Source organism: Adiantum capillus-veneris, chromosome 10 (assembly GCF_014529385.1).
Source record: "Adiantum capillus-veneris isolate H3 chromosome 10, ASM1452938v2, whole genome shotgun sequence".
Taxonomy (NCBI): domain Eukaryota; kingdom Viridiplantae; phylum Streptophyta; class Polypodiopsida; order Polypodiales; family Pteridaceae; genus Adiantum; species Adiantum capillus-veneris.
This window is the reverse complement of record NC_140940.1, coordinates 59,137,186-59,147,613: the sequence shown is the minus strand read 5'-3', so window position 1 is coordinate 59,147,613 and position 10,428 is coordinate 59,137,186. Positions and strand designations below refer to the sequence as shown.

Sequence of the window (10,428 nt, the reverse complement as noted above, 5' to 3'; positions counted from 1 at the left end):
GGAATCCTCAAAAGAAACAGGGGCTCCTCTATTGATGGGAAGAGATCATGGTATGATGATGAAATGGGCAGCAAAATGAAGCCATGTAACACACTAATAGAAGAGTAGTGGTGGTGGTGGTTCCGTGATGGTGTAGGCATCACGATGAATAACAATGATATCTATTATCTATAAACAATATAAAATTTAGGGAAGGGATCCCCCCCCCGCCCCCATGTCCCTTGATTGTCCGGTTGCACAGTAACCCACTAGACTCGCACACAACATGCAACAACCCACAACGTCTCTCTCTCTCTCTCTCTCTCTCTCTCTCTCTCTCTCTCTCTCTCTTTTCATAGTGTGCAATGCAGCTAGGCATCGAGCATTACAGCAACCAGCACACATGCTACGTCCATGGAGCACATCGTCTCCACATGCAGCACCCCATGTGTGGACCTACACACAGGTATGAAGCATCTCTCTCTCTCTCTCTCTCTCTCTCTCTCTCTCTCTCTCTCTCTCTCTCTCTCTGTGTGTGTGTGTGTGTGTGTGTGCCCAAGGTGTGCGGTAGGGTGCCATGTATCTACTAAAACATATAATGCGGGGAGAAATCCCATCCCCCCCCCCCCCCCCCCCCCCCCCACCCCCCCCCAAACACGTGGTGCCAAATTTGCCACTCTCGCATACCCCTCCCCCCATGCTTCCAGTGTGCTCTGAGCACCGGCGTTTTGTACCCCTTGCAGGTGTGCATGAGGACACACACACACACACACACACACACACACATATATATATATATGTATATATATATATATATTATATATATACATATATATATATATACATATGTACATATATATATATATATATATATATATATATACATATATATAGAGAGGGGTACGCCTTGCCTTCCTCATAGTAGCTCACAGATGTGACACTATGCCATTGTAAAGGGCAAAAAGTAGGTAGAAGACCACTACAACCCGGAAAGAGTTGTCAAACCCCTAAAGAGAAAGAAGCCATATCTGTCCCCACAACCCCAACAAACATAAACAAGCCAAAACAAATAAAATTAAAAAAAAGACAAAGAAAAAAAAATCACACACAACAAAAGAAAACAAGTGATAAAATCACAAGGCCCTCCCTTGAGAAGAGAGGGGACCATTGCAATCTTTAGAAAATAAAAAAAAGGAACAAACGTTACAAAAATTGCAATAACAATGGCTTTATTGCCAAATTTGGGCTAATTAAATCTCAAAAATACCTTTACATCTCAAAATCAAGAAATTAACATTTCAAAAATGCATTTACATCTCAAAATTGAAATATTTTCATCTCTAAAGAGTAGGAAGGCATGTTATGTGAATGTGGGAGACGAAAAGCGATGAAGAGGGTGACCTAGCAGGAGAAAAAAGAGTAGGAAGGGATAGTGGTAGTTGTGAGAGGGGTTGGCACGTGAAGAGCACTACAAATTTTGTTGTTTATCTTTAACTTTTATATTTGAAAACTAAAAAACTTCAAAATTTAAAGAATTTGTGTAAATTCTTTAAATTTAATTATTACTTCTAAAGTTTCTCATACATAGATACATAGGTTACATAAATTTTTGGGAAAAAGTTAGCATATTAAACAGGCAAACTACTTTATTCCTTCCCTTCACTTTCTCTCACCAACTTTGCCCTCACTCCCACTTGCAATCTCTATCTAACGGTTCTCTGTCCCACTTGCCATGCCTTCTCTCTCTCTCTCTCTCTCTCTCTCTCTCTCTCTCTCTCGCTCTCGGCTCTCTCCTCTTGCCTACGTTTGTCCACCACTGTTGACGAGCTCTGTTGATGCCATCGACAGTCGACGACCACCACTCAGGCCACCTCACTCTCTCTCTGTGTCTCCTTTCTCTCTCTTCCTCGGTGGGGCGAAGATTGTGTATGGCACTGCAAGCAGAGTAGCAATAGTTTGAGACAGATCCATTGAGCTGGCTAGAATCCCAGCAAGAAAGAGGGAATCTCCACACTTGCATGACAGGAGGTTGCCATAGAATCAAGAACGACCAGGCACCATCGTCACTTACCCCTTCCAAATTGCATGCATATGTATGTGCTCCCACCATCTCTCCTGCTACTTCGGACATCCTGCCCACTGGTATTGCATAGCGCCACTAATTAATATTCAACCATTGGAGGCAGCTGACGTCCTCACTGAAGATGCCAGCGTTGCTAAATGTAGCGGCCTTTTTAGCGGCAGTAAAGCTAGCTTTTTCTTTAGCTTTAACAGCAGTACTACTCCCTGCTTTTGGAACACGGTTTTGGTTGCAATTACAGCAGTACAGAGGGGTGGTTTTTCCTGCACAATCTCTGACTTGTCGTTATTGAGGAGAGCGCCGATAGCGGGGCCATCCGGTCGGGGGCTAATTCCGTTGACGGCAGTGGCTGAAGGGGGGAGCAGGGGGCCGATGGCATAAGTGCGGACAAGGAAGTTGGCGACAAGGGTGTGAAGGCAATCGGGCTCCAGCTCAAAGAAAGTATTGAGGAGGACAGCGGCCGCCCACAACGTGGGTTGTAGCTAGCGGGATAAGAACTGATAGATGAAATCAGTAGGGTCGCTTCTCACAATAATGGGCAGGTCGTTGAGATCCATTGGTGGCAAGACCGGGATGCAGGAAACCATTTCCGTGTTACTGTCCTCAAATACAACGTTGGCAACTGTAGGTTATATATGACAATTTTAATCAGAATTAATTCTGCAGAATATACCCAGTGTAATAAATTCTTGCTTTACCTTTCAAGGTTGGCATTCCTTGCGAGATCAGCCCATACATATGCCAGATCACATGATAAACAGCCGCAGAGGACGTCCAGAAGGCCACCCGTGGGACGCCCGCCACACACACATGCGCTCACACACACTTTCAACATGGTGTCATCTCCTTCCCCATCGCTGGGTGCTATTCCTTCTCACTATTGCCCCATCGCCCTCATAGTTCTCTTCAAATCCCTCACAATGTAGGGCAGCTCTACCTGGCCCAACCTAGTCCAACTGTACGTGATGCACCAACAGGGCACTATCACGCAGGGCAGTACGCAGACTGAGATATAGGGAGAGACTCTCTCTCTCTCTCTCTCTCTCTCTCTCTCTCTCTCTCTCTCAAAACCATTGCTTGGCAATGCTTTCACTTGGTTGCATCCAGCCTGACGACAACATTGTGAGGGAGCACTATAAAAAAACCTCTCTCTCTCTCTCTCTCTCCTCGCTGTAGGCGGCTAAGAACGACTTGACTCTCTCTCTCTATCTCTGATCAGGTGCAAGGACGACGATGTGGAGGGATCTCGAGCAGAAGAGGGAAGCTCTGTTTGTTGTGGACATTTATCCTTGTTTTCTTCTGATCAACCAACTCTGCAGAAGCCATGTTTTCATTGAGTCGGGAGCTTGTCTTCCTCATTCTGCAGTTCCTGGATGAGGAGAAGTAGAAGGAGACAATCCACAATAGGCAGTGAGAAAACAAGGATGGCGAAGCTAAGCTCGAGCGTGTACTCAACACAGGAGGTGTGATGCAGTATGTAGTGAGTTAAAACTCCACGCAAGAAGATGATGAGGCTGGGGAGGGATGCAGAGGTTTGGGTGTGATGGCAACTTCTTGTTTCAATACTGAATGAAATCAACTTTTTGAATTTGCACTCATTATCCCAAATGGCTTTATTAAATACTCAATTCTTTTTAGGACTCTCCCCTTGTGACTCCAAGGCCCCAACCAGTCAAAAACTGTTTATTTTAAAAATAAAACTATGCATTATAAATCAAGGAGTTCAAAATCTTTTTCACTTCATATTTCAAAACTCAAGACATGATCGTAACATTTACAAACTCTTCATTTAAATGAGTACCCACTATCTTATTTCAACCAATAAGCATTTTTGGCCCACTAAAAATGCTTGAAAATAGAACTCAACTTTTTTTTTATATTTTAGTTAGCAAAAAGAGAAGTGATCTCTATAGCCTTTGCCCTTTGGGCAGGCCAAAAAAAGACAGTCACACACTCGCAAACACACAGACAGACGCACACGTACACACACATTCACACCGTTCCTCCACGTGGCATACTAGACCCTACGAGTTGTTTATAAGATTCAATCGTCTAAGTATGGTAGGGTTTGTTCAAGATGAGCTCGGCAAAGCGAAATCGGGATGCAGAGGCATAGAAGGCCGTGCAATTGGCAGATGCACAGAAGCAGCTCTTGCTAATGCAGCGCAAACTTGCCAGACGTGACCAGCTTGACGAGCAGATAAGAGATCTTTTTTCCGCTGTGGTTACTCATACATTAAATTTAGTAAAAGCAGAAAGTGTGGAGCGTGAGGAGTTCCTCCTTAGGGAACGAGAGGAGGCCGAATCTCTACAAGAGAAGATCGAATCTCTAATACAAGCAGAAGGGCTTGATGAAGTGGGGACCATCCGTTCGCAGATCAAGGAGATTAAAACTCTAATACAAGGTAACAAAATGCTTGGCTGCATTAGCTTTTAATGCGTATGTCTAGCTCTGCTGCATGCAGATCTCTCTGCTCCGACCTACATTGATAGGGTCCTTTCTGAGGGGCCCCCTTCGACTGTGGAGGAAGAGGGACTGTACAAGGTTCAGATGCGGGCTGACGAGCCGTTATGTGAGTGTTGCTTCCCTGCTGTTGCACAGCCGGCTCTTCCCCTCTCGTTAGCCCACCCCTTGTTTGGGGAGTTTCTTGATGATTTCAGCAATGTGAGTGCTCCACTTGATGATGATGTATGATGATGTGTGTAACTTTGTCGTAGAGCTTTACTTCAGTGTGTTAGGGAGGGCGCAGGTGTTTCATAATGAAGCAGAGTTCCAGTTTGCTTTTAACCGGAAAATGGGAGGTTTTCTTGGTCATCCTGTTGCAGTAGATATGATTACATGTCAAACGAGAAAAGTTATGACCGATGCAACAGTAATAGCAGGTGACAACTGGGCAGCCTTGGGGGAGCTAAAGTTGGAAAAGGGAGGCACATTGGCACTGGGGCTTCAATCTTTTGCCTTACATGTCGGCTCACCACATGCTGAAACAGAGCTGCTTCCATGCTTCTTCATTGAAGTCATCGGTGCCACCATCAGGATAGGATGTCTCGTTTTTTTTGAGAAAGTGGCATGGCAGCCTCTCACTCCCTTCATGAACTGCTTCTACACTGAGCATGACCGGACGGATATGGCTACACTCTGCAGGGCCATGTGCGCTTTGAAGAAGGGACTAACTGCCTTGCACTCCTACTATATAGAAGCACATCCATCGGTTAATACAATCACCCCCAAGGATATTCCCTATCCTTTGCAGGGGAGGCGGAGTGTCAGGATTGGCAACAAATTGATCTTCATTGTCACTCGTGACGATGGAGAACGCAGGATCTTTAAATATTGCAGGCAGTATGGAGAGGAAGTCCATAGGAGCTGGGCAGAGGCAGGCTGGGCCCCCCTTCTGTATGATTGTAAGCCAATCGCAGGGGGCTGGCTGGAGGTGGAGATGCAGTATCTTGCAGATTGGAACCCTTCTTTGTCTTTGCTCAAAGGTATGGATGGGGCTGCAAAGCACGAACTACAAGCAGCAATAACTACAGCATTGAAACGAGCTTTATCCATTCCGATTGACGGCTGCCAAGTAGCACATGGCGATATGAGGCCACCAAATGTCATGATCAAAAGAGACGATGGGGGCGGCTTCGACATCAAATTCATCGACTTTGATTGGGCCAGGAAAGATGGTGTCGCGAGGTATCCTCCTTTTATGAATACAGAGCTGCCATGGCATCCACAAGTGGGAGCAGGAAAGCTTTTGCAACAAGACCATGACACATGGTGGCTGGAGGACAAATCATGTGCCATATGAACCTCAATTCCACTGGATGAGGAGCCATATGAATCTCAATTTCATGTACGGCTTCAAATTCAAGGTGGTGGGTGAAAGTTATGGCATTTTTTAAGAGATGTCCTAGCGTATTTTGGTGGGGAAATCCACCTGCAAGGTACCTCTACCTCTAGGGTGAATGCACATACAAGGTACCTTTCCCCCGTGAAAGGCACGCCGCACACCTAAAAGGAGCTCTGCCTTGGGGAAAGGCACTTGTAAGGCTCCATTTATCAAAGTATACATTTAAAATGGGGGCTTCCTTTGCCGTCAATGTCGGGGGTTGCTGATCCTGGCCGTCTATCTAGTTGACTTTATCAGCCGTAATGTACTGTGCAATCATTAGGTGCTTGCCAAATCAGCATGCGTAATAATCTGCATGATATTGACCTATCAAGGCCTCCCCAATTAGCACACGGAATGTCAGCTGCTTTTGAACAGAAGTTCTCCAGGGTCCTGCAATGAAACTCAGCCAACTCAGCATTCGGAATCTGTGCGCTCTGCAGGCCACTGAGTTGTAGTAGGTGTGACGTCATCATTTTGTGCAGACAAATTCCTTGTAAGTTCTTATGCTGTTTAGATAAGGTGCTTGATATGCTTGAGAAGCTTCGCGGAAGAGCTGGTGACAGACTATCTTGTGAAGGATCCATCTTGCGACGAGCCTTTCTCTGGTTCAGAAGCGTGCAAGTTGATCTGTAGCCAAGTCAACGAATGATGAAGTGGCCCCCTGACTGCCTACCTTGATGTCCTTGTCATCGCTTTAGAGACCTCCACTGCTCTGATCAGTGCACTCAGTTTTCATTGCTGGCCCCCTTCCCCCCGACACTTGCCGCCAGGAATGGTCCGTCAGTGACCATTCCCTCGCTCCTGCCATGGCTCCCGGCTCCCCGCCGGTCGCCGTGTGGTCGTAGTGATTACGGGGAATTGTCACTGACGGACCATTCCCTACCCCATGAAGGTCGTGGGTCAGAGGGCTGTAGATCTTGGCCCTCCATCCACTCATCTTCAGTGGCCGGAATGTCATCCTGCAACCGCTCGATGCTAGACAGCTCAGCAGGCGGAATATCAGGCATCACAAACAATCTGCATGCCAATCGCCTGCCTCCAGCTCAGCATGCAGAATCGCAAATGCAGGGAATTTTGACAAGTCAGCCTATGGAATTGATCGCGTGTCTGCCAGTGCTTGGGTTTGACCTCCTAAACCGGTGGCCCTCTTCCCCACAGCCGTTGATGGCAGGGACCATTCCTTGCAATCCTGCTCCCGTAGTAGGACTCCCGGCTTTGTCGGTCCCCCTTTGGTCGCAGGGATTCCAAGGAATGGTCCCTTAGGTCCCTACACCTTAGCTATTAAACAAAGTTGCTTCAAGATTTTCCCATGATTAATCCAAATTAAAATTTTCTTTTTTCTTAGGGAAATATGTGAAACATGTAGTTTTTTTTTGTTTTTTTTAATAATAATTGCTTAGGGAAATATACAAATTTAATTATTTATTATGTGTTTGGAGTGAATCCTAATCTAAGGGCATCCCTTGTGTTTTCTCAACGTTATTAGAGCATGGGTCTTTCAAGCTGCAGCTGATTTACGAACAACACCCTACCCCAAGAGCGCGTGGCTCTACGTCCATTCTTCTTTAGCTTAAAAGGCATGACCATAGAACCATTCTCTAACCCTTTAGTACTGGCTTCATCTCATGGTTGTAACTTGTGTAGAAAGTTCATCTCATTGTTGTCTACATACAGCACGATGTGAGTTTTGATACAAAAGTTGAGTCTTGACAAGGGTATTTTTATTGGTTTCTTTTGTCCCTAGTCAATTTGTTGTTAAGTTGTAATTATGTGTATGTTGTCATATCATGTGAAAGAACACTAACCAAGGTGATGGTGCTATTTGTTTATGTTAGAGTCCCATGCATGAGGTGGCAAATTGTGGCTCTAATGTAATGTTTTCTTGCTATGACGAGATATTTGCAGCATCAAGAAAGAAAGATGTTTACCCTAAGCTTTTTGTCAAAGGAGAATTTTTTGGGAGCAAAAACATGGGAATGGGATGTTGAAGAGGTAAATTTGTAATGGAAAAATTCTAGGGAAGGGTTGGAGATTGGAAGATTTCCAGTCATAAAAGCTTATTTTGTAAGAATCCTTGTGTAATCAAGCTAGCCACGTTTAGGCTCATTTGGGATCCTATTTGTAGTTAAGCTATCTCTTGGTTTTTATTGTCCGGTAAGCCAAGTGTGTCTACTAGAGTAAAGGGTTATTAAAAGCTAGTAGAAGCTAATGGATAGGGCTAAGTGTTAAGTAGTATATTGAGAATCTTGGCAGCCTTCTAGCCTCATCGTCTATCTATATGCATATTGATTTAATAAGGATTTCTCTCCATGTGCGTCTCTCATTGTTAATTATGTTGTGATTAGTTTTAGTATGTGTAGCTAGAGACTTGTTGGCATGATTAATTGTCGGTCCATTTGTACATTCAACTCTTGCTTCCATAGATAGTGCTTGCAACTCATACTTGTTGTGCTTGGGGTTTGAGTAGAGAAGAATGCATGCTTGCAACTCATCCTTGTTGTGGTTGGGGTTTGAGTAGAGAAGAAAACATGCTTGCTTGAGTTGAATACATTTTGATTACCTTGATGTGCAGTCCATTTGTACATTGAATTCTAGCTTCCATAAATAGAGTGCTTACAACTGATCCTTGTATGTTAGGAGCATAGAATGCATGTGGGAATGGGTTTATACTTCTATTGTTTTTAGGCAAGTCATTATTGTGTAGATAACCTTTGCCATGGGATAGGTTGATAAGTTGCGAGTATAGTGGGCCCTGCAAGCTTAGGGTTTGAAATTGTCAAAACATGGGGAAGTTAAAAAGGTCTTGGAAAAGGTGTTTAGGAGGTGCAAAGAGTTGTGTACGAGCAGGAGGGCATGTGCAAAGTGACTATCTTTGACGGGGCCTCTATGAGGCCCATGTCGTGGGATCCATGAGGTGAGCATGTTAAGAAAGAAACAAGTGACTTGTTACTACGTAACTTGTAATACTAGCAATGACTCAATCGGACGTAGCAACACCAGGGGAGGTGAGTTCGATGGATATGACTGTGGATATGACCGGGGTTTAGTGGGTGTGAGAGTTGTTAGCCCTAGTAGGGTTAACATGGTCGTAGTGCTGAGGCGCTTGTAGTGGTGCTAGAGAGTATTACTAAGTTAGGGTTTGCACATTATATATAGGCACGAGGGGTTGGAGATCCCTCGTAATCTCTACAATCTATGGTTGGGTAGTTTTCTCCATCATCTTCCCAAAGCTAGGGTTTCTCTTTCTAGCTTGTTGGTTTCTTCACAATGATCTTCTAGACCACCCTACCTTTGTATCAAGAATATAACACTTGGTCTGGAGACAATTCGTCCTTGGCTTCTTAGTTTAATCATCATGGCCTTAGCGCTTTTAGGCACAATTTGTTTGCAAAAGCATAGCGTGTGGTGGTTTGATTGTTTTGGTCCCTTGTCATTTTGTTATTAAGTTGTAATAATTATGTGTGTTGTCTTATCACATGAAAGAACACTAACCGAGGTGATTGTGCTATTTGTTTATATTGAGTCCCATGTGAGGTGGCAAACTATGGCTCTTTTGTAAAGTTTTCTTACTATGAAGGTGATTTCTTTGAGATGGAAGATATTTGCAACATCAAGACAGAAAGATGTTTACGGGAAGGTGTATGAGTTCTTTTTGTCAAAGGAGAATTTTTTAGGAGCAAAAACATGGGAATGGGAAGCTAAAGAGGCAAGGATGTAATCTACGGAAGAGTTGGAGCCACATTTTTTGGAGAATTTTCAGTCATAATGCTTGTGTAATCAAGCTAGCCACATTTAGGCTCATTTGAGCTCCAATTTGTAATTAAGCCATCTCTTAGTTTTTATTGTCCGGTGGATAAGTGTGTCTACAAAGTAAAAAGTTAGTAAAAGCCAACAAAATTAATGGATAGGGCTAAGCTTAGAGTAGTATATTGAGAAGCTTTGCAAAGAGTACTCTAGCCTCATTGTCTACATGCATACTCAATCAAAGAAGGATTCTCTTCATGTGTCTCTCATTGTTAATTGTATTTTGTGATTAGTTTTAGTTTGTGAATGTTTAGCTAGAGACTTGTGGTCCACTTTACTCTTCACTCTCTTTATGTGTGTGTATGCTTGGGATTTGATTAGAGAAGATTGTGTGCTTACTTGAGTTGATTACATTGTGACTACCTTGTTGTGCCTGATTTTTTGTAGGTCCATTTGTACATTCACTTCTTACTTCCATAGATAGAGTGCTTGCAACTCATCCTTGTGCTTGGGGTTGAATTAGAGAAGATTGTGTGCTTGCTTGAGTTGAATACATTGTGATTACCTTGTTGTCCATGATTAATTGTCAGTCCATTTGTAAATTCAATTCTTGCTTCCATAAATAGAATACTTACAATTGATCCTTGTTGTATGTTTGGAGCACGGAATGCATGTGGGGATGGGTTTATACTTCTATTGCTTGTAGGCAAGCCATTAGTTTGTGGATACGAAGATTGT

The 10,428-nt window shown here is 43.8% G+C and overlaps 1 protein-coding gene and 2 pseudogenes across 2 annotated transcripts; 2 read left to right on the top strand and 1 right to left on the bottom strand.

The window, feature by feature from the left end:
* Positions 1–2,137: 2,137 nt before the first annotated feature.
* LOC147448918 (uncharacterized) lies at positions 2,138–2,616 on the bottom strand (annotated as a pseudogene).
* Positions 2,617–4,121: 1,505 nt separating this feature from the next.
* Positions 4,122–9,946, top strand: LOC147448916 (uncharacterized; annotated as a pseudogene). Its single transcript, XR_015189383.1, has 2 exons — positions 4,122–4,464; positions 9,524–9,946. The product of XR_015189383.1 is annotated as an uncharacterized LOC147448916 (transcript).
* Positions 4,461–6,146, top strand: LOC147448917 (uncharacterized). The gene is made up of 2 exons (XM_086521333.1): positions 4,461–4,724; positions 4,810–6,146. The coding sequence occupies exons 1-2, from the start codon at positions 4,611–4,613 to the stop codon at positions 5,860–5,862; spliced, it is 1,167 nt and encodes a 388-aa protein (XP_086377459.1). The 5' UTR covers positions 4,461–4,610; the 3' UTR covers positions 5,863–6,146.
* Positions 9,947–10,428: the final 482 nt, after the last annotated feature.

Excerpts from the sequence above, each read along its gene's own strand:
- LOC147448917 (XM_086521333.1), top strand. The coding sequence starts at position 4,611 with ATGCGGGCTGACGAGCCGTTATGTGAGTGTTGCTTCCCTGCTGTTGCA. Across the intron at positions 4,725-4,809 it reads TTCTTGATGATTTCAGCAAT|GTGTTTCATAATGAAGCAGA; the intron begins GTGAGTGCTCCA and ends GGGAGGGCGCAG.